This window comes from Pristiophorus japonicus, chromosome 20 (genome assembly GCF_044704955.1).
Source record: "Pristiophorus japonicus isolate sPriJap1 chromosome 20, sPriJap1.hap1, whole genome shotgun sequence".
Taxonomy (NCBI): domain Eukaryota; kingdom Metazoa; phylum Chordata; class Chondrichthyes; family Pristiophoridae; genus Pristiophorus; species Pristiophorus japonicus.
In genome coordinates, this window is record NC_091996.1 from 77,309,058 (window position 1) to 77,331,699 (window position 22,642).

Genomic DNA, 22,642 nt, shown 5'->3' on the forward strand with positions numbered 1-22,642 from the left:
CTGCCCCAGGTGAAGACATCTTCTCCCCCCACCCGAAGACCACCCCAAAGACTGTTTTGTTTGCCATCTGGGGAGTGCACCCATCGCTGTGAGGGGAGACCTGCCCTCGCAGTTTCCCTCTTTCCCATCCCCTCCTCTCTCTTTCTCTGTCTCTCCCCTCTCTCTCTGAGAGCCTTCCTCCCAATTGATTGAAACAAGAAACAAAAAAAAACAATTAAGACAACTGAGCAGAGGGAGCAAGGCCCCTCCCCAATTGCCAACTAGGGGAGTGGAGTGCCTCTTTCAGAGCTCCCGCTGTTCAAATATTTAAACGAGGCCATTTAAGACCATTAAGGCCTGTGACTTTGGGGTGGGTGTAGCCCTTAAAGGGACCCCGTGATGGTGACCCCATCCACGCCGGTGTCAGGGCCAGCGAGGACGTATGCGCAGGCGGTGTCCACATCCACGGCGCCTCCTGCGCCTCCTGCTGCCCTGCCACCATTCAGACTGATAACTAAAAAACACGGGGTCAAGAGCTACACTCACCCCACAATGAGCATTGAGGAGTGCGTGCGGGCGATGGCTGGGGTAGTCGGCCCCTCGGCCATTGTCGCAGCCTCCAAGATGTCTGGGAAGGCTGTGTTCTTCCTGGGGTCGGAGCGAGCGGTGTCCCTGGCCCTCGAAAAGGGGCTCACGGTGGGCGGGATGTTCCTGCCGGTGGACCCTCTCGAGGCCACCGCGCAGAGGGTCATCCTTTCAAACGTCCCGCTCTTTGTTCCCACTGGGCTCCCCCTCCCTCACCTACACCAACTGGGGGAGGTAAGGTCAGGGATCAACTCCATACCGCTCGGCCTCAGGGAGAACAGCCTGCGCCATGAGTTCTCCTTCCGCCGCCAGCTCTTTGTCCGGCTGGCGCGGGAGGACATGACGGAGGGCTATTTTAATGTGGTGCACGAGGGGACTGCCTACCACGTCTTCTGGACGTCGGATGGCGTGCGGTGCCATGCCTCCAAAGCCGCCAAACCACCGAAAGCGGCCAAGGCTGGCGCCGCCGCCACCCCTCCCCCTAGTAGCGTCCGCGTGCCGGGAGCTGTGGGTGCGCGGGCATCGTCGGGGGCCTTTGTTTTCACGGCCTCCAGCGGGGGGGAGGGAGAGCGTCCGATTGGAAGGAAGGGGCGGAAGAAGGCGAAACATCTGGAGGCGGGTCCCCTCGGTGCGCCAGACAATCTGTTTATCGCGCTCAGCCCAACCCCGTCACCGGCGAGCGTGGGGTGCCCTGAGCCCGTGCCCGAGCCCTTGACCAATACCGCAGAGGGGTTCGGGCGCGGGCAAGACAAGAAAAAGGAGGGAGTGGAGCGGGAGGCCTCGGCAGACATGGGGGTCTCCCTGCCTCCGCTCCCCCCCAGGAACAAAAGGAGGCACCGCTCCAATGAGGCGGAGGGGGAACAAGATCCCTCCGTGGAGGAGTCGGTGCCCGCCGCGTGTCCCGCGTCCCCCACCAGCGCCTCCAAGCTGCGCTGTAGGCGAGAGGAGTCTTTCCCCGGGGAGGGTGAGACAGTCGAGGCTGCCCAGCCTCTGCCTCCCGGGGATGGCGTGGAAGATCTGCCTGTCGTGGGGGGCGCGGGGCCAGCGGAGGAATGCGTAGCCGCCGGGTCGAGCGTCCCGGGGACTGAGGCGGGCGGGGCCGAAAAGGCCGAACCTGAGCCCGCCCAGCTATTAACCAACTTCCCCCGGGTGTCGCTCGGCCCGGAAGAAAATGAAACTGCAAACAATTTTAACATACATCCACACGCTGGGCTGGGGGGAGGCGGCGGGGAGGGGGAAGAACAACAACCCTCGCCCCCTACTTTGGAGCTGGGGTACTTGGAGGACCTGGAGAATTTCCTAAACCAGGTCTCTCCGTGTTCCCCGGCTCCTGGGGCGGAGGAGGAACCCCTTCCGCTGTCGCTTCCTGACCCAGCACCAATTTTAAAAGAGCCCAGTGGGGACTCCTCTGCCGACGATCCTGGGGGTGGGATCGGGGCAGAGCCAGGGCCGGATGGAGCGGCCGGGCCGTTTGCCGTACCTCGTGCGGTCGACGGGCCGGCTGCTGGCGGCGACCTCCCGGAGGGGGACGGGGACTCGGTGGGGGACGAGGGAGAAGATCTAGAGTCCATCGCCAGTGAGGCGGTGGATCTGCTCGCGGCCGCCACTGAGACCCTCCTCATTCCTGCAAAGGAACTCCGGGACTTTTTGGTCCAGTGCCGGGGTCGCCGCGACCAAGCCCGTCTGGCCCTGGAAAGATGGTCCGAGCCGGGGCTGCTCGTCGCGTCCGTCCGCGCCGCCGCTAAAACCATTGCCGCGGGCGGGCCCTTATCAAAGGCTCAAGGCCTTGAGCTGCGCCGGCTCAAAAAGTTCCTCGCTGGGCTGCTGAAGGAGCGGAGTTCAACAAAAGACTCCGCTCCCTCCCCCACAATAGGTTAAGGTAGAGGTTGCACTATGCTTTTGCCATGAAGATAACCATAGCCAGCCTCAACATCAACGGCGGCAGAGGGGCACACCGTAGATTTGACAATTTTTCGCTCCTGCGGGAGGGGAAATATGCGGTGTGCTTCCTGCAAGAAACCCACACCGTTCCGGGAGACGAAGCCACGTGGCTCCTGGAATGGCAAGGAGAGGTCCGCATGAGCCACCTCACCGCCATTTCTAGTGGGGTGGCCATCTTGCTGGGCCCGCATTTTCAGCCGGAGATCTTGGGGGTCGAGGAGCCCGTGCCAGGCCGCTTGCTGCACGTAACGGTTCGCCTGGGGGACGTGCCGCTCCATCTCGTGAACGTGTACGCCCCTCATCCCGGCCCGCAGCAAACGCGCTTCTTTGAAGAGGTGTCCGCTCTTCTTGGCTCCGTCGACGTCGGCGACTGCATTGTCCTCAGGGGGGATTTTAACTGCACCCTCGAGGCGAGGGACCGCTCCAGTGCCCCGCAGAGCATGACGGCGATGGAGAAGTTGAGGGACCTGGTCGGGTCCTTCGACTTGGTGGACGTCTGGCGAAATCTCCATCCCGACTCCAGCGCCTTTACTTGGGTGAGGCTTGGAGTAGGATGGTCCAGTGTCGACCGCCTTTACGTGTCTCGGGCGTACGTTTCCTGCGTCCCGGCGGCCTCCATGCGGCCGGTGCCGTGTTCGGACCACCACCTGGTGTGGGCGGAGCTCGCTTCGCTCCGCGCGAGGACGGGGTCCGTGTACTGGCACTTTAACAACCGGCTGCTGGAGGACGTGCGGTTCCAGGACTCGTTCCGTCGATTCTGGTCCGACTGGAGAAGGAAGCAGGGGGGCTTCCCCTCCTTGAGGCTATGGTGGGACGTGGGCAAGGCTCACGTCCGCGTCTTCTGTCAAGAGTACGCGAGGGGGTCGACCAAGAGGCGGGCGGCCAGAGTCAGGCGCCTAGAAAAAGAGGTGATCGAACTGGAGTCCCGTCTTGGTCAAGTCGTCGGGGACCCGGCCCTGCGGACGGTGTACGAAGCGAAGAAGGCCGCGCTGAAGGAGTGGAGGTCAACAAACGACTCCACTCCCCCCCCACCACAATAGGTTAGGTAGAGGTTGCACTCTGCTCTTGTCATGAAGATAACCATAGCCAGCCTCAACCTGGAGGAAAGTCTGGCGACCGGGGAGATGCCCCTCTCTTGGCGCAGGGCAGTCATCGTCCTGCTGCCTAAGAAGGACGATCTCCGCCTCCTTAAGAACTGGCGCCCGGTCTCCCTCCTCAGCACGGACTACAAAATCTTCGCCAGGGCGATGTCTGCTCGCCTTGGCGCCGTGCTGGACCACATGATCCACCCCGACCAGTCCTACACAGTCCCGGGCCGGACAATCCACGATAACATCCATCTGGTCCGGGACCTCATCCATTATTCCCAGGAGGCTGGTCTGTCGGTCGCCTTCCTATCCCTCGACCAAGAGAAGGCGTTCGACAGGGTGGAGCACGACTATCTGCTCGGAACTCTGCCCGCTTTCGGGTTCGGGACGCATTTCGTCGCCCGGATCCGACTTTTGTACGCCGCCGCAGAGTGTCTGATTAAGGTTAACGGGTCATTGACGGCGCCCCTTCGCTTTGGGAGAGGGGTGCGCCAGGGATGCCCCATGTCCGGCCAGTTATACGACGTCTGCGTGGAGCCTTTCCTGCGCCTCCTGCGGACGAGGTTGACGGGACTGGCTCTGCAAGGGCCGGGCGTGGAGGTCGTCCTCTCGGCGTATGCCGATGACGTGCTCCTCGCGGTAGAGGATCCCGCTGACCTGTGGAGGATGCGTGAGTGCCAGGAGATTTACTCGGCCGCATCCCCCGCCAGAATCAACTGGGAGAAATGTTCCGGACTCCTGGTGGGTCAGTGGCGGGTAGACTCCCTGCCGGAGGAGCTCAGACCTTTTGCCTGGAGCACGACCCATCTCCTCTATCTGGGAGTCTACCTTAGCCCCGACGAGGGAGCCTGGCCGGCGAACTGGCAGGAGCTGGAGGCCAAGGTCGCCGCTCGCCTAGGGCGCTGGACAGGACTGCTCCGAGTGCTGTCCTACAGGGGTCGAGCGCTAGTCATAAACCAGCTGGTGGCCGCCATGTTGTGGTACCGGCTGGTCACTTTGACCCCTCCCCCTGCGTTTGTCACCAAGATACAGAAGAAGCTGGTGGACTTCTTCTGGAACAACAGGAAGCACTGGGTCTCTGCCGCGGTCTTGAGTCTCCCGCTTGGGGAGGGCGGTCAGTCGTTGGTGTGCGTCAGCGCCCAGCTCGCGACTTTCCGTCTTCAGACCCTGCAGAGATACCTTTACGTCGAGCCCCCTCCTAGGTGGTGTGCTCTGGCGACGTATTTCTTCTGCCAGCAGCACGGCCTCAACTACGACACGCAGCTCCTGTTTGTGAGCTTGGGGGGTGCCAGGACCGCCCTCCCGGAGCTGCCTGTCTTTTACAAGGAACTCATCAGGGTCTGGAACAAAGTCTCCACCAAGCGCAGCTCTCCGCCGGCTGGAGTGGCGGCCGTCCTGCAGGAGCCGCTGCTCGGGAATCCGTACCTCCACGACTGAGGTTTTAGGTGGCAGTCGGACGAGAGGGCTGTGGCTGGTGAGGTGACCAGGGTCAGGGACCTGCTCGATGGCGGAGGAGCGGGCTGGATGGCGCCAGACACACTAGCGCGGCGCCTAAATTCTGCCAACATCTGCCACGCGGCCGATGCCATCGAGTCGCTAAAAAGAGCTCTGGGCCCCGACTCCGTTAGGTGCATCGAGGAGGCTCAAGCACGTGGGGAGATCCCGTCCGAACTGACTCCTGTCCGGACGGAATTCTCTATCGGCGCCAAACCCCGGAACCTCCCTCGGGGGCCGGCGCCTCACAACTTGAGCCGCCTCGGGGAAATCCCCTCCGTGCCTTTCAGTTCCGCGCGGAGGGGTTTTCTGTACGGGCTGCTCCTGCACACTCTCAACTTTGCCATCCTCGCCTGCCGTCCGGACACGCCATGGCATACCATCTTGCCGTCCGGAGGAGGCGGGGGTCCCCGATGGAGGGCACTCTACGCAGGGGTCCTCTCACTATTTGTCGGGGACTTGGCCTGGAGGGTGGTGCATGGAGCAGTGCCGTGCAATAATGTTTTACGCCGGTTCACGGGCTCCCAGGCCGCCTGCAATTTCTGCGGTCTGGAAGAGTCCGTGTTCCATGTTGTTATTGAGTGTACGAGGTTGCAGCCCCTGTTCTGTTATTTAAAGGGGCTGCTCCTGAAATTCTGGCTGCACTTCAGTCCCACACTCCTGATCTTTGGGCACCCTGTGCAGAGGGGAGCGGGTAGGTCCGAAGGCCTCCTCGTAGGACTGCTCCTGGGCACGGCCAAGGGTGCCATCAGCCGGTCCAGGCAGCGGGCGGTCGAGGGGGTCGTTCAGCCAGACTGCCTGCCTCTCTTCCGCGCGTACATCCGCGCCAGGGTGTCCTTAGAGATGGAGCACGCGGTGTCCACCGGTACGCTCGCGGCCTTCCGCGAGAGGTGGGCACCGGAGGGGCTGGAGTGCATCATCACGCCCGGCAACCAAATTTTAATTTGATTTTATGTTTTTAAGTTAATTTGTTTTAATTGCCGGTGCTTTTAGTGTCCCCCTCCCCTTTTATCGGGGGCACTTGGAGAAAAAATATGTTTTTGTGCCCAAAAAACCCCCCAAAAAATACCACAAAAAAAATAAAAGGGCCTGTAAATGTTTGGTGTTTCCCCCAGATCGGGGGGGGGGGGGCATGGTTTAATGTTTTTTGTTCACTCCCAAAAAGAGTTTCATGCACAAGGACCAATGGTGGAGCTTTGGAGGCGTGACCTAATGAGTTGGAGCCTGGAGCAGTGAGGGAAGGAGCTGCTGCTTTTGCTCCTGTCTGGGAGGCCTTTGAGAGCCCTGAGACCAGCCCAGGAAGAGGAGGAAAGGGCTGGCTTACTACCCATTCAACGTCCGGAGGGAGAAGAGGAGAGCTGAACATTTATTATTTACTACAACTACAGAGAGTTGGAGAGAGGGGAAAAAAAAACAACCTGAGGAAACACCATCCAGTGTGGAAGGATGGAGAGTCGTTTCTACAATCTTTGACAGGTGGGTGTGTTTTGGTGCATACCCCGAAAGACTTTGTTGTATCGGTGGGGGGAGGAAAGAAGACCATTCGAGGGCCGGAACATCGCGGGGGGCGTGTGTGTGTGGAAGTGTGTGCGGGGGTCTTGCCTACAGCTAGGCCCACACACCACTGAAGCACCCCTCCCCCACTACCGAGCCTGGGATAGCTGGAGCTACCTGGCTGAAGAAGTACTAATTACCTCATTAAACATCGTTGGGAGTGTGTGCCTGGGTGGCTCCAGCTACCCCAGGTGAAGACATCTTCTCCCACCACCCGAAGACCATTTCTTAAAAGACTGTGTTTTTTTTTTGCCATCTGGGGAGTCCACCCCAAGAAGCACCCACCCATTGCTGTGAGGGGAGACCTGCCCTCGCAGCTTCCCTATTTCCCACCCCTCTCTCTCTCTCTGAGAGCCCCTTTCCTCCTAATTTAAAAAAAAAACAATTAAGACAACTGAGCAGAGGGAGCAAGACCCCTCCCCAATTGCCAACTAGGGGAGAGGAGTGCCTCTTTCAGAGCTCCCTCTGTTCAAATATTAAACGAGGCCACTTAAGACCATTAAGGCCTGTGACTTTGGGGTGGGTGTAGCCCTTAAAGGGACCCCGTGATGGCGACCCCATCCACGCCGGTGGCAGGGCCAGCAAGGACATATGCGCAGGCGGCGTCCACATCCACGGCCCCTCCTGCACCACCTGCTGCCCTGCCACCTTTCAGACTGATCACGAAAAAACACGGGGTCAAGAGCTACACTCACCCCACAATGAGCATTGAGGAGTGCGTGCGGGCGATGGCTGGGGTAGTCGGCCCCTCGGCCATTGTCGCAGCCTCCAAGATGTCTGGGAAGGCCGTGTTCTTCCTGGGGTCGGAGCGGGCGGTGTCCCTGGCCATTGAAAAGGGGCTCACGGTGGGCGGGACGTTCCTGCCGGTGGACCCTCTCGAGGCCACCGCGCAGAGGGTCATCATTTCAAACGTCCCGCCCTTTGTTCCCGCTGGGCTCCTCCTCCCTCACCTACACCAACTGGGGGAGGTAAGGTCGGTGATCAACCCCATACCACTCGGCCTCAGGGAGAACAGCCTGCGCCACGTGTTCTCCTTCCGCCGCCAGCTCTTTGTCCGGCTGGCGCGGGAGGAGACGACGGAGGGATCATTTAATGTGGTGCACGAGGGGACTGCCTACCGCGTCTTCTGGACGTCGGACGGCGTGCGGTGCCATGACTGTAGGGAGGTGGGGCACGTTCGCAAGAACTGCCCCGCCTCCAAGGCCGCCAAACCACCGAGGGCGACCAAGGCTGGCGCCGCCGCCACCCCTCCCCCTAGTAGCGTCCGCGTGCCGGGAGCCGTAGGTGCGCGGGCATCGTCGGGGGCCTTTGTTTTCACGGCCTCCGGCGGGGGGGAGGGAGAGCGTCCGGTCGGAAAGAAGGCGCGGAAGAAAACGAAACATCTAGAGGCGGGTCCCCTCAGTGCGCCAGACAATCTGTTTACCGCGCTCGGCCCAACCCCATCACCGGCGAGCGCGGGGTGCCCTGAGCCCGTGCCCGAGCCCTTGACCAATACCGCAGAGGGGCCCGGGCGCGGGCAAGATAAGAAAAGGGGGGGGTGGAGCGGGAGGCCTCGGCAGACATGGAGGTCTCCCTGCCTCCGCGCCCCCCCAGGAACAAAACGAGGCGCCACTCCAATGAGGCGGAGGGGGAACAACATCCCTCCGCGGAGGAGTCGGTGCCCGCCGCGTGTCCCGCGTCCCCCACCAGCGCCCCCAAACCGCGCCATAGGCGCGAGGAATCTGTCCCCAGGGAGGGTGAGGCAGTCGAGGCTGCCCAGCCTCTGCCTCCCGGGGATGGTGTGAAAGATCTGCCTGTCGTGGGGGGCGTGGGGCCAGCGGAGGAATGCGTAGCCGCCGGGTCGAGCTTCCCGGGGACTGAGGCGGGCGGGGAGGGGGAAGAACAGAAACACTCGCCCCCTACTTTGGAGCTGGGGTACTTGGTGGACCTGGAAAATTACTTTGACCAGGTCTCTCCGTGTTCCCCGGTTCCTGGGGCGGAGGAGGAACCCCTTCCGTTGTCGCTTCCCGACCCAGCACCAATTGTAAAAGAGCCCAGTGGGGACTCCTCTGCCGACGATCCTGGGGGTGGGATCGGGGCAGAGCCAGGGTCGGATGGAGCGGCCGGGCCGTTTGCCGTACCTCGTGCGGTCGACGGGCCGGCTGCTAGCGGCGACCTCCCGGAGGGGGACGGGGACTCGGTGGGGGACTCGGGAGAAGATCTCGAGTCCATCGCCAGTGAGGCGGTGGATCTCCTCGTGCCCGCCGCTGAGTCCCCCCTCATTCCCGTAGAGGATCTCCGGGACTTTTTGGTCCAGTGCCGGGGTCGCCGCAACCGAACCCATCTGGCCCTGGAAAGATGGTCCGAGCCGGGGCTGTTCATCGCTTCCGTCCGCGTCGCCGCTAAAACCAAGGCCGCGGGCGGGCCCTTATCAAAGGCGCAAGGCCTTGAGCTGCGCCGGCTCAAAAAGTTCCTCGCTGGGCTGCTGAAGGAGTGGAGGTCAACAAAAGACTCCACTCCCCCCCCCCCCACAATAGGTTAAGGTAGAGGCCCAGAGCCCACCTCCCCGGACAGCCCCACATGGGCAATTGTTGGTCTCACTGGGCCCAGAGCCCACCTCCCCGGACAGCCCCACACATGGGCAATTGTTGGACCCACTGGGCCCAGAGCTCACCTCCCCGGACAGCCCCACATGGGCAATTGTTGGACCCACTGGGCCCAGAAGTACTGGGGGGGGAACCCAGCAGCTTCTCCTCCATCCCCACTGCCGCTCAAACTGCTGCAACACACAGAGCTCCCCCCGCCCCGCACCCAGCGCCCACCCCGGGACAGAGCGGCCGTTGCCGGGGGCCTGTCACCGGGAGAAAGCCCCGCAGCTGCCCCCCGCCCGGGGAAAGGCCGGAGCCGCAGGTTGTTGTTCGGGGCCTGAGGCCCACAGCGGGTGTGTGTGAAGCGGATAATGTGGAGTGTTGTGTCGCAGGCGGGCGGGGCCTGGGCCCACACTCGGTGTGTGTGAAGCCCGCGTCCCCCCGGGGTTTATTAACCCGCTCCCTCCGCCCATCTCTCAGCCGCTGCCTCAGACACAGCAGCCCCACCGCGCATGCTCAGCTCATACTGCCCGGGTGATTGACGGCGGCTCTGGGCCAATAGGAAGATCAGGGGCGGGACTGGAGGACCCAGCGGGCGGTTGGTCGTCCAACCAATCGGAGTGTGCGAGGGGCGGGGTTGAGTCCGGATCTCCCGCACTGAGCATGCGCGGGCGGCGGTGACGACAGTTGGTGGATTCCGGATGATGTGGGACAAGAAAAGGTGCGTTGTCGGCGCGGGGCTGGTGAGCTTCATAAATCCCTGCTGTAGGGCCCAGAGGCTGAGCCCGGGTTTGTCCCGCCCGCCCGCGGGGTCAGGGCCTCAGGCTCCCAGGGACACCCACACTCAATGTATTCTGGAAGGAAGAAAAATGGGAGGCTTTCTAAACCAAATGGTCCAATTTAAAGGTGACCACAAATCTGTGAGGGGCAGGGTCAGCTGATCAATCTGTTACAGTATTAATAGCAGTATAGATACAACAACAAGCTCATTATGGTCAACCTTTATCAGTCACTAGTTACACCTCAGATATTGAGGGTTGGGCTCCATTCTGGGCTCCACACTTTGAAAAGTTCATCAATAATAACTTTCAAAACGATGAATGCTTCAAAGGGAAAATGTTCCAGTGCTTTGGGGTAGGTGCAGGGAGTGGCTCTTTCAGTGAGTCGGACAGGCTTGATGGACCGATTGGTCTTCTGTGCTGTATGGTTCCCTGCAATGGTGACAGTCTGGGAGCATCTGTCTCAGAAAGTGAAATGGTGAGTGGTCAGGGAGAGCCCATCACCAAAACAGGGAGATATTACAGATATATAGGGAAGGTCAGAGTGTATAAAGAGGTGACGAGAGCACTGACACCCAGACAGAGTCAGCACCTTCAGGGGAGGGGAGGAGAGGGAGGGGAACCAGTGAGTGTGGAACTGAACCCAGCCAGAGTCAGACATTAGTGAACCAGTTGGGTTTTTACGACAATCTGGTTGCTGTCATGGTCGCTTTGTTATAATGCCAGCCCCACAATTTAGCAGATTCATTCAATTCAAATTACTAACCTGCGTCTTATTAAAGAAGCAGTAGCAGGACATTTGGAAAAGCAGAATTCAGTCAGGCAGAGTCATGTTTCACAAATTTGTCTTGTCTATTACTAACCAGCCTCTTTGTGGGTTCTCTCTCACACTCCCTTTTTCCTGTTATAAATTAATTTTACAGGGTATTAGAAGGGGAGGATTTGCAGACGGGAAACTCAAATTGCATGCCGCATCAAGATCTGACGGCGTCGCTCGATTCATTGGGACCGGTATATCATCGACCTCTCAATATGGAAGCAAAAAGCACCGTTGACAGTGGGGAGAAAGTGTACACGTGTTGTGTGTGTGGACGAGGCTTCAGCCGAATCTCTGGCCTATCGAGACACAAGCGCAGTCACACTGGGGAGAGGCCGTTTACCTGTTCAGAGTGTGGGAAGGGATTCATTCAGTCATCCCACCTTCTGATACACCAGCGAGTTCACACTGGGGAGAGGCCGTTTATCTGCTCCGAGTGTGGGAAGGGATTCACTCAGTCATGCAACCTGCTGACACACCAGCGAGTTCACAAGTGACTGCAGGGGTTAGATTCTGCTGGTATTACATAGAAACATAGAAAATAGGTGCAGGAGTAGGCCATTCAGCCCTTCTAGCCTGCACCGCCATTCAATGAGTTCATGGCTGAACATGCAACTTCAGTAACCCCTTCCTGCTTTCTCGCCATACCCCTTGATCCCCCTAGTAGTAAGGACTTCATCTAACTCCCCTTTGAATATATTTAGTGAATTGGCCTCAACAACTTTCTGTGGTAGAGAATTCCACAGGTTCACCACTCTCTGGGTGAAGAAGTTTCTCCGAATCTTGGTCCTAAATGGCTTACCCCTTATCCTTAGACTGTGACCCCTGGTTCTGGACTTCCCCAACATTGGGAACATTCTTCCTGCATCTAACCTGTCAAACCCGTCAGAATTTTAAACGTTTCTATGAGGTCCACTCTCACTCTTCTGAACTCCAGTGAATACAAGCCCAGTTGATCCAGTCTTTCTTGATAGATCAGTCCCACCATCCCGGGAATCAGTCTGGTGAATCTTCGCTGCACTCCCTCAATAGCAAGAATGTCCTTCCTCAAGTTAGGAGACCAAAACTGTACACAATACTCCAGGTGTGGCCTCACCAAGGCCCTGTACAACTGTAGCAACACCTCCCTGCCCCTGTACTCAAATCCCCTCACTATGAAGGCCAACATGCCATTTGCTTTCTTAACCGCCTGCTGTACCTGCATGCCAACCTTCAATGACTGATGTACCATGACACCCAGGTCTCGTTGCACCTCCCCTTTTCCTAATCTGTCACCATTCAGATAATAGTCTGTCTCTCTATTTTTACCATCAAAGTGGATAACCTCACATTTATCCACATTATACTTCATCTGCCATGCATTTGCCCACTCACCTAACCTATCCAAGTCACTCTGCAGCCTCATAGCATTCTCCTCGCAGCTCACACTGCCACCCAACTTAGTGTCATCCGCAAATTTGGAGATACTACATTTAATCCCCTCGTCTAAATCATTAATGTACAACGTAAACAGCTGGGGCCCCAGCACAGAACCTTGCGGTACCCCACTAGTCACTGCCTGCCATTCTGAAAAGTATCCATTTACTCCTACTCTTTGCTTCCTGTCTGACAACCAGTTCTCAATCCACGTCAGCACACTACCCCCAATCCCATGTGCTTTAACTTTGCACATTAATCTCTTGTGTGGGACCTTGTCGAAAGCCTTCTGAAAGTCCAAATATACCACATCAACTGGTTCTCCCTTGTCCACTTTACTGGAAACATCCTCAAAAAATTCCAGAAGATTTGTCAAGCATGATTTCCCTTTCACAAATCCATGCTGACTTGGACCTATCATATCACCTCTTTCCAAATGCGCTGCTATGACATCCTTAATAATTGATTCCATCATTTTACCCACTACTGAGTTCAGGCTGACCGGTCTATAATTCCCTGTTTTCTCTCTCCCTCCTTTTTTAAAAAGTGGGGTTACATTGGCTACCCTTACTGGTGCAAGGGCCAAGGATGTCTCCGAGCGAGTGCAGGACATTCTGAAAAGGGAGGGAGAACAGCCAGCTGTCGTGGTGCACGTTGGTACCAATGACATAGGTTAAAAAAAAGGAATAAGGTCCTACGAGATGAATTTAAGGAGCTAGGAGTTAAATTAAAAAGTAGGACCTCAAAAGTAGTAATCTCGGGATTGCTACCAGTGCTAGTCAGAATAGGAATCGCAGGATAGCACAGATGAATACGTGGCTTGAGCAGTGGTGCAGCAGGGAGGGATTCAAATTCGTGGGGCATTGGAACAGGTTCTGGGGGAGGTGGGACCAGTACAAACCGGACGGTCTGCACTTGGGCAGGAACGGAACCAATGTCCTAGGGGGAGTGTTTGTTCGTGCTGTTGGTGATGAGTTAAACTAATATGGCAGGGGGATGGGAACCAATACAGGGAGACAGAGGGAAACAAAAAGGAGACAAAAACAAAAGACAGAAAAGAGACGAGTAAAAGTGGAGGGCAGAGAAACCAAAGGCAAGAAACAAAAAGGGCCACTGAATATAAAAGGGCAGCAGGAGGGGTAAAAACTAAAAATCATGGTTTAAAAACTAGGATGAAAACACTCTACCTAAATGCACGCAGCATTAGAAATAAATTAAATGAGTTGACGGCACAAATCATTACAAATGGGTATGATTTGGTGGCCATTACAGAGACATGGTTGCAAGGTGGCCAGGACTGGGAATTAAACGTACAGGGGTATCTGACGATTCGGAAAGATAGGCAGGAAGGGAAGGGAGGTGGGGTAGCTCTGTTAATAAGTGATGATATCAGGGCAGTTGTGAGGGATGATATTGGCTCCAATGAACAAAATGTTGAATCATTGTGGGTGGAGATTAGAGATAGCAAGGGGAAAAGGTCACTGGTCGGCGTAGTTTATAGGCCCCCAAATAATAACTTCATGGTGGGGCGGGCAATAATCAAGGGAATAATGGAGGCATGTGAAAAAGGAACGGCAGTAGTTATGGGGGATTTTAACCTACATATCGATTGGTTAAATCAAATCGCAGGGGGTAGCCTGGAGAAGGAATTCATAGAATGCATATGGGATTGTTTCTTAGAACAGTATGTAACAGAGCCGACAAGGGAGCAAGCCATTTTGGATCTGGTCCTGTGTAACGAGACAGGAAAAATAAACGATCTCCTCGTAAAAGATCCTCTCGGAATGAGTGATCACAATATGGTTGAATTTGTAATACAGATTGAGGATGAGGAAGTTGTGTCAGAAACGAGCGACTATGCTTAAACAAAGGGGACTACAGTGGGATGAGGGCAGAGTTGGCTAAAGTAGACTGGAAACAAGGACTAAACGGTGGCACAATTGAGGAACAGTGGAGGACTTTTAAGGAGCTCTTTCATAATGCGCAACAAAAATATATTCCAGTGACAAAGAAGGGCGGCAAGAGAAGAGATAACCAGCCGTGAATAACCAAGGAAATAAAGGAAAGTATGAAATCAAAGCCCAATGCGTATAAGGTGGCCAAGGTTAGTGGGAAACTAGAGGATTGGGAAGATTTTAAGCAACAGCATAGAATGACTAAAAAAGCAATAAAGAAAGGGAAGATAGATTACGAAGGTAAACTTGCGCAAAACATAACAACAGATAGTAAAAGCTTTTACAGATATATAAAACGGAAAAGAGTGACTAAAGTAAATGTTGGTCCCTTAGAAGATGAAAAGGGGGATTAAATAATGGGAAATGTGGAAATGGCTGAGACCGTAAACAATTATTTTGCTTCCGTCTTCACAGTGGAAGACACAAAAGCCATGCCAAAAATTGCTGGTCATAGGAATGTGGGAAGGAAGGACTTTGAGACAATCACTATCACTAGGGGGGTAGTGCTGGACAGACTAATGGGACTGAAGGTAGACAACTCCCCTGGTCCTGATGAAATGCATCCCAGGGTATTAAAAGAGATGGCGGAAGTTATAGCAGATGCATTTGCTGTAATCTACCAAAATTCTCTGGACTCTGGGGAGGTACCAGCGGATTGGAGAGCAGCTAATGTAACGCCTCTGTTTAAAAAAAGGGGGCAGACAAAAGGCAGGTAACTATCGGCTGGTTAGTTTAACATAGTCGTGGGGAAAATGCTTGAAACTATCATTAAGGAAGAAATAGCGGGACATCTAGATAGGAATAGTGCAATCAAGCAGACGCAGCATGGATTCATGAAGGGGAAATCATGTTTAACTAATTTACTGGAATTCTTTGAGGATATAACGAGCATGGTGGATAGAGGTGTACCGATGGATGTGGTATATTTAGATTTCCAAAAGGTATTCGATAAGGTGCCACACAAAAGGTTACTGCAGAAGATAGAGGTATGCGGAGTCAGAGGAAATGTATTAGCATGGATAGAGAATTGGCTGGCGAACAGGAAGCAGAGAGTCGGGATAAATGGGTCCTTTTCAGGTTGGAAATCGGTGGTTAGTGGTGTGCCACAGGGATTGGTGCTGGGACCACAACTGTTTACAATATACATAGATGACCTGGAAGAGGGGACAGAGTGTAGTGTAACAAAATTTGCAGATGACACTAAGATTAGTGGGAAAGCGGGGTTGTGTAGAGGACACAGAGAGGCTGCAAAGAGATTTGGATAGGTTAAGCGAATGGGCTAAGGTTTGGCAGATGGAATACAATGTCGGAAAATGTGAGGTCATCCACCTTGGGGAAAAAAAACAGTAAAAGGGAATATTATCTGAATGGGGAGAAATTACAACATGCTGAGGTGCAGAGGGACCTGGGGGTCCTTGTGCATGAATCCCAAAAAGTTAGTTTGCAGGTGCAGCAGGTAATCAGGAAGGCGAATGGAATGTTGGCCTTCATTACGAGAGGGATGGAGTACGAAAGCAGGGAGGTCCTGCTGCAATTGTACAGGGTATTGGTAAGGCCGCACCTGGAGTACTGCATGCAGTTTTGGTCACCTTACTTAAGGAAGGATATATTGGCTTTGGAGGGAGTACAGAGACGATTCACTAGACTGATTCCGGAGATGAGGGGGTTACCTTATGATGATAGATTGAGTAGACTGGGTCTTTACTCCTTGAAGTTCAGAAGGATGAGGGGTGATCTTGTAGAAACATTTAAAATCATGAAAGGGATAGACAAGATAGAGGCAGAGAGGTTGTTTCCACTGGTAGGGGAGACTAGAACTAGGGGGCACAGCCTCAAAATATGGGGGAGCCAATTTAAAACCGAGTTGAGAAGGAATTTCTTCTCCCAGAGGGTTGTGAATCTGTGGAATTCTTTGCCCAAGGAAGCAGTTGAGGCTAGCTCATTGAATGTATTCAAGTCACAGATAGATAGATTTTTAACCAATAAGGGAATTAAGGGTTACGGGGAGAGGGCGGGTAAGTGGAGCTGAGTCCACGGCCAGCTCAGCCATGATCTTGTTGAATGGCGGAGCAGGCTCGAGGGGCTAGATGGTCTATTCCTGTTCCTAATTCTTATGTTCTTATGTTGTTCTGTAGTTGTGGGGAGATAGATAATTTGGAGTGTTTTCCCTCAAACTTGAGGAGGAAACTGGACCTTTGTGTTGTGGCTTTAAACAGATGGAACCCTGTGGGGTGGAGCAAACATTGCAACGTTTGGTAGTGAAATGGATTCATTCAGGACAGACAGCAGGGTTTCAGGAAATAACACCGTGCAGTGAGAAAGGAAATGCAGGGGATGTTGTGTCGATGGATTGTCAAAAGGTGTTTGATAAGGTGCCGGACAGGAGGCTTGTTAATAAAATTAAGGCTCACAGTATTAAAGGGAGAGGGGCAGCGTGGAGAGGAAGTTGGGTAAAGGGCAGACAACAGAGAGTAACGGTTAATGGATGTTCTTCAGACTGGAGGGATGTAAACAGTGGTGTCCCCAGGGTCAGTGTTGGGACCATTGCTCTGCTCAATATAGAGAAATTATCTGGGCTTGGGTATATGGGACAAAAGATCAAAATCTCCAGGGAACGCCAAAAAGGGCCCATGGCCAGCTGTGAAGAGGACTTTAAGTGCCTTCATTGTCAATACACAGGTTAGTAATTGGGGCAGGTAGATGTGAAATGAAATTTAATGCAGAGAAATGTGTTGTGGTAGATTTTGGGAGGAAGATAAAGTGAGGAAATGTACATTAAATGGTAAAACTTTCAATGGAGTAGAGGAGCAGAGAGATTTAGGGTTGTAAGATTCTAGCTAATTCATTGTCTCATTGAGGAACACAAGAACATAAGAAATAGGAGCAGGAGTAGGCCATCTGGCTCCTCAAGCCTGCTCTGCCATTCAATAAGATCATGGCTGATCTGATCCTGGCCTCAACTCCACTTCCTGCCCGCTCCCCATAACCCTTCATTCCCTTCTCTTTCAAAACTCTATCTCCACCTTAAATATATTCAATGATTATTATTAGCAACTTTAATATCTTAAGAAATATAATTTGACCAGATTCTCTGTGCTCTACCACATCAGAGTAAAGATGCAAGTCCCACGTGTCCACAGTAAGTGACACCAGGTCAGCCCGCTGGATGGAACCTCGGGCGCCCTGAGCTTGATCTCCGGTGTCTCCAGTCCCGACTGCCCCCTTACATCAGTCTCCCCTCACTTTTATACCCTGCACTGATCCACCTCTGGCACCGGACTCCTCTTTGTCTTCTCTGCTGGGTTTGGGCAGGGAGCGAGGAAAAGACAGCTGGAACTTCTCTAATCTGTGATTTACAAGGACACATTCCCTGGTTCCTAGCAGTTACTTTTCTTCAGTAATTTTCTCAATATCCCTAAACTCCCCCGCCTGCCGTTAATCGTTATTTCTTATAGTTTCACAATTATAGGTACAACCATCACACATTACAATCTAATCTATTGTGTTACTCACTCTGGTTTAAGCTTATATTGTGGTTACTAACAGACAAACCCTGTTCTTTCCCCTGATCTGATTACAGATTCCAACAGTGGGTTCAGTGAATGGAATGTCTGATCAGTGTTGCCATGGCGACCTGTCTGCAGTGAATCGATTGTTTGAGTTTCTAACTCAGACTAAACTTCTCTTTCCCATGATGCACATTTAAGTCAAAGTTAATGTATTTTAGCCAGGTCTAAAACCTACAAAAGGTTCAGTTACACAAATCTTTAAAAGTAGGAGGACAAGTTGATAAAGTGGTTAAAAAGCCCACGGGATCCTAGGTTTTATAAATAGGGGTGTGGAGTACAAAAGGGCAGAGGTCATGTAAACCTGTACAAATCATTGGTTAGGCTGCAGTTCCAATATTGTCAGGTTTTGGGGATCTTGCACCCGGAAGGATGTCGAGGCCATGGAGAGGGTGCAGAGAGATTCACTGAGACGATACCAGGGAAGAGCGGCTTTAGTTATCGGGAGAAACTGGGGCTCGTTTCATTAGAACAAAAGGTAATTGGAGATCTGAGGGAGCTGTTCAAAATTTGATCAGGTAAATGAGGATAAACTATTTCCACCAGTCGGTGAGTCAGTAACTCGAGGGCATCAAATTCAAATCATCACTAAAAGGCCCAGACCCAGGGATGAACCATCGAACACTGTACAACAATGTTCGGGACACTCACTATCCCTCCGGATCTGTATCCAGGGACAGCTGATGGGTTTCTATCTTTGTGTTAAATGATGTTCTCACCGAGGTGATGGATGTCAGCGCCGCGGAATGGTGTATTCTGAGCACCTCGTGTCTGCCATAAACACTCTGCAGTCAGGTACAGCCCGGGTTAGATACAGAGTAAAGCTCCCTCTACACTGTCCCATCAAACACTCCCAGGGCAGGTACAGCCCGGGTTAGATACAGAGTTAAGCTCCCTCCACTGTCCCATCAAACACTCCCAGGCAGGTACATGGACATGTTACCAATACCTTCTCTGGATACCAAGGCTAGGAGAGGCACTCTGGAAGGTATTGGGAGCTGGGGTTTGTCCATGAGAATAACCAAACTAAAATAATCACGAGTAATGATCGGGTGTCAGTCGTGTCTCAGTGGTAGCAGTTTTGTCTCTGAGTCAGTAGGTTGTGGGTTCAAGTCCACCTGTGGAGACTTGAGCACAAAATCTAGGCTGACATTCCAATGCAGTACTGAGGGATTGCTGCCCTGTCAGTGTTGCAGTCTTTCGGATGAATCGCTGAACCGAGGCCCCATCAACCCTCAACCAATATCATTAAATCAGATTATGTGGCCAGTATCACATTGCTGTTCATGGCAGCTTGCTGTGTGCAAATCATCTGCTGCATTTCCTACATTGCAACAGTGAATGCACTTCAAATGTACTTTGATGTTGTTGTACTTCATTGGCTGTAAAGCACTTTGGGACATCCTGAGGTCATGTGAGGTGCTGCATCAGGACAGATCTTTGTTGACTGAAGGAGAAAAGTTCCAAAAAAGGAACAGTCGGTGACAGGACAACAATTAGTCTCCTCATATATTGGAGAAATCAAGGAATCGACATACTGTTTGAACCAAAACTGATTTATTTGTCAGATATCCAGAAAATTAAACTCCAGCCCAGTTACAGGGGAAACACAGTCCAACTGTCAGAATGAACACGGTTCAGTCCTGATGTGATTCACAGCAGAATCCAAACCCTGCAGTCACTTGTGAACTCGCTGGTGTTTCAGCAGGGTGGATCGGTCAGTGAATCTCTTCCCACACTGAGAGCAGGTGAACGGCCTCTCCCCAGTATGGATACGTTGGTGTTTCCTCAGATCACTTCTGCTTTTAAAGCTCTTCTCGCAGTCAGAACATTGAAATGGTCTCCTATTGGTGTGAACAACTTGGTGTGCAGTGAGATTGCATGACTGCGTGAAACCCTTCCCACACACACAGCAGGTGAACGGCCTCTCCCCAGTGTGAACTCGCTGGTGTTTCAGCAGACTGGATGACTGAGTGAATCCCTTCCCACACACAGAACAAGTAAACGGTCTCTCCCCAGTGTGGATACGCTGGTGAGCCAGAAGGTTGGATGAATTTGTGAATCCCTTCCAACACACGGAGCAGGTGAATGGCCTCTCCCCAGTGTGAACTCGCTGGTGTTCAATGAGGTTGGATAAAATAGTGAATCCTTTCCCACACACGGAGCAGGTGAACGGCCTCTCCCCGGTGTGACTGCGTCGATGAGTATCCAGCAGGGACGGGGAACGGAATCCTTTTCCACAGTCCCCACATTCCCATGGTTTCTCCATGGTGGGGGTGACCTTGTGTCTCTCCAGGTTGGATGATCAGTTGAAGCCTCGTCCACACACACAACACGTTTACAGTTTCTCCCCGCTGTGAATGGTGCGATATTTTTTCAGGCTGTGTAACTGGTTAAAGCTCTTTCCACTGGAACACTCTCACTCGGGTGTGTGTGTCTCCGTACTTTTCCAGTCACACTGATGTTTGAAATCTATTTCCACAGGCAGAACAGACAAACATTTCTCTTTCCACATTCAAAGGCCAGTGATATTCATTTTGCGGTGGATCGAGTGACTGTCAGATCATGGTGATATTTGGTTTGCATTTCCCATCTGCAAATCCTCCCTTTCCAATCCCCCCTGTAAAAGGAGTTTACAAAAATAATCACTAAGGACAGGATAGAAATTCAGAACAGTCAATTCTCGTTTCTGTGGTACACACATTCCTCTCTGGTTTCCCCACAGCTGTAAATCCCTGTCACACACACTATCCCTACTTCCCGTGCTGAAATCCAAACCCATTACATCATCTCCAACATTTTTTCCTTGCTGAAGGTGCTGACTCTGGCTGGGTTCAGTTCTACACTCACTGGTTCCCCTCCCTCTCCTCCCCTGAAGGTGCTGACTCTGGCTGGGTTCAGTTCTACACTCACTGGTTCCCCTCCCCTAAAGGTGCTGACTCTGGATGGGTTCAGTTGTACACTCACTGGTTCCCCTCCCCTGAAGGTGCTGACTCTGGCTGGGTTCAGTTCTACATTCACTGGTTCCCCTCCCTCTCCTCCCCTGAAGGTGCTGACTCTGGCTGGGTTCAGTTCTACATTCACTGGTTTCCCTCCCTCTCCTTCCCTGAAGGTGCTGACTCTGGCTGGCTTCTAGTTAGGCCACAGCTAGATTACTGCGTGCAGTTCTGGTCACCACATTACAGGAAAGATATGATTGCAGCAGAGAGGGTACAAAGACTTACGAGGATGTTGCCTGGACTGGAGAATTTTACCTCTGAGGACAGATTGGATAGGCCGGGGTTGTTTTCTTTGGAACAGAGGAGGTAGAGGAGAGACCTCATTGAGGTGTATAAAGTTATGAGGGGCCTAGATAGTGTGGACAGGAAGGACCTATTTCCCTTAGTAGAGGGGTCAATAACTTGGGGGCATAGATTTCAATTAATTGGTCAAAGGTGTAGATGGGATTTGAGGAGAAGTTTTTTCATCCAGAGGATGGTGTGAGTCTGGAACTCACTGCCTGAAAAGGTGGTAGAGGCAGAAACCATTATAGCATTTAAAAGTACCTGGATATGCACTTGAGAGGCCGAGATAAAGTGGATAGGAAGGACCTACTTGCCTTAGCAGAATGGTTAATAACTCGTGGGGTATAGAATTAAAGTACTTGGTCGAAGGATTAGATGGGAGACCTAATTGAGGTGTATAAAATTATGAGGGCCTGGATAGAGTGGATAGCAAGGACCTATGACCCTTAGCAGAGGGGTCAGCTATGTCTCAGTGGGTAGCACTGTAATCTCCGAGTCAGAAGGTTGTGGGTTCAAGTCCTACTCCAGGAACTTGGAGCACAAAAACTGTAGGCTGACACTGCAGTGCAGTGCTGAGGAGCCGTCTTTCGGATGAGGCGTTAAACCGAGGCCCGGTCAACTCTCTATTTGGTGGACGTAAAAGATCCTATTTTGAAGAAGACCAGGGGAGTTATCCCCGGCATCCTGGCCAATATTTATCCCTCAATCAAAATAACAAAATGTTTATCTGGTCATTATCACATTGCTGTCTGTGGGAGCTTGCTGTGCTCAAATTAGCTGCCGCGTTTCCCACATTACAACAGTGACTGCGCTCCAACAGAACTTCATTCTCTGTGAAAAGCTTTGAGGCGTTTGGTGGTCGTGAAAGGCGCTATATAAATATAAGTCTTTCTTTTTTTGTGCCGTTACTTACAGGGTTAAGGACCAAGAGCTGTACAGTGGGATTAGGCTGGAGAGCCCTGTGCCGGCCGGCAGGGACACGATGGGCCGAATGGTCTCCTTCTGTGATGTCACTGTCTGGGGTTCGATGATGTCACAGGTCTCACCAGCAGCCGCACTGCCTGATGGGTGATTGGCAGGCCAGAGCCCGCGCCTGCGCACCGGGAACCGCGCCCCGCACAGCGTCCCCTCTCGGTCACCATTGGTAACAGCAGTGCATGCCCAGCGGACACGAACAGCCCCCCCACACTGGGAGCTGCGCCTGCGCGATTGGATCCTGTGGCGCGGAGTCGGGTCGGCACGGGGCCTTCCGGGGAAAGGCGTTTGTGTCCGTTAAAGAGCCGCGATCGGTGACGTAAAGTGAGTTTTCTCCGCTCCGATTGGGTAGAGAATCGCGCGGGGGGGGAGGGGGAGAATAAAGGGGAATCCAAACCTGAGAGTCCGCACATCCGGGTCCCCGACACCACTTTACACAGTTTGGCGGAGCGCGCTCGAGGGACACGTGACCCTGGCCCACGGACTTATTGACGGGAACTTCTGACCAATGGGGAGCGAGCGGGGCGGGGCTGGAGGAGCGAGACGGCGGCGGGTCCTCCAAGCAATCGGGGAGCCCGAGGGGCAGGACCTGTGCCGCTGATTGGCTGAGCCGCAACAACAACAACTTGTATTTATACAGCG

The 22,642-nt window shown here is 53.5% G+C and overlaps 2 protein-coding genes and 1 long non-coding RNA gene across 9 annotated transcripts in view; 1 reads left to right on the forward strand and 2 right to left on the reverse strand.

Moving 5' to 3' along the window:
* LOC139232625 (uncharacterized) overlaps positions 1-22,642 on the reverse strand; it is a 973,018-nt gene that overhangs the window by 120,829 nt on the left and 829,547 nt on the right. The gene's annotated exons all lie outside the window — the stretch shown is intronic.
* Positions 9,907-22,642, forward strand: part of LOC139232608 (zinc finger protein 256-like) — a 43,720-nt gene continuing 30,984 nt past the window's right edge. Inside the window, exons 1-2 of one of the 6 annotated variants that reach the window (XM_070863041.1) lie at positions 9,908-9,929; positions 10,911-10,998. The gene's annotated coding sequence lies outside the window, so the exon portion shown is untranslated. Of the gene's footprint in view, positions 9,930-10,061; positions 10,115-10,910; positions 10,999-21,940; positions 22,094-22,187; positions 22,325-22,642 lie in introns of those variants that run through there. The other 5 variants (XM_070863040.1, XM_070863043.1, XM_070863038.1 and 2 more) reach the window with 5 other exon arrangements.
* On the reverse strand, positions 19,282-22,479 carry LOC139232617 (zinc finger protein 383-like). 2 transcript variants are annotated; one of them, XM_070863056.1, is made up of 2 exons: positions 22,398-22,479; positions 19,282-20,361 (listed from the first exon to the last, which is right to left on the reverse strand). In XM_070863056.1, the coding sequence occupies exon 2, from the start codon at positions 20,008-20,010 to the stop codon at positions 19,420-19,422; it is 591 nt and encodes a 196-aa protein (XP_070719157.1). In that variant the 5' UTR covers positions 20,011-20,361; positions 22,398-22,479; the 3' UTR covers positions 19,282-19,419. The 2 variants fall into 2 exon arrangements, with proteins under 2 accessions (XP_070719157.1, XP_070719158.1); XM_070863057.1 differs by lacking the exon at positions 22,398-22,479 and adding an exon at positions 21,939-22,332.

Coding starts and splice junctions, on each gene's coding strand:
- LOC139232617 (XM_070863056.1), bottom strand. CDS start 20,010: ATGGAGAAACCATGGGAATGTGGGGACTGTGGAAAAGGATTCCGTTCC.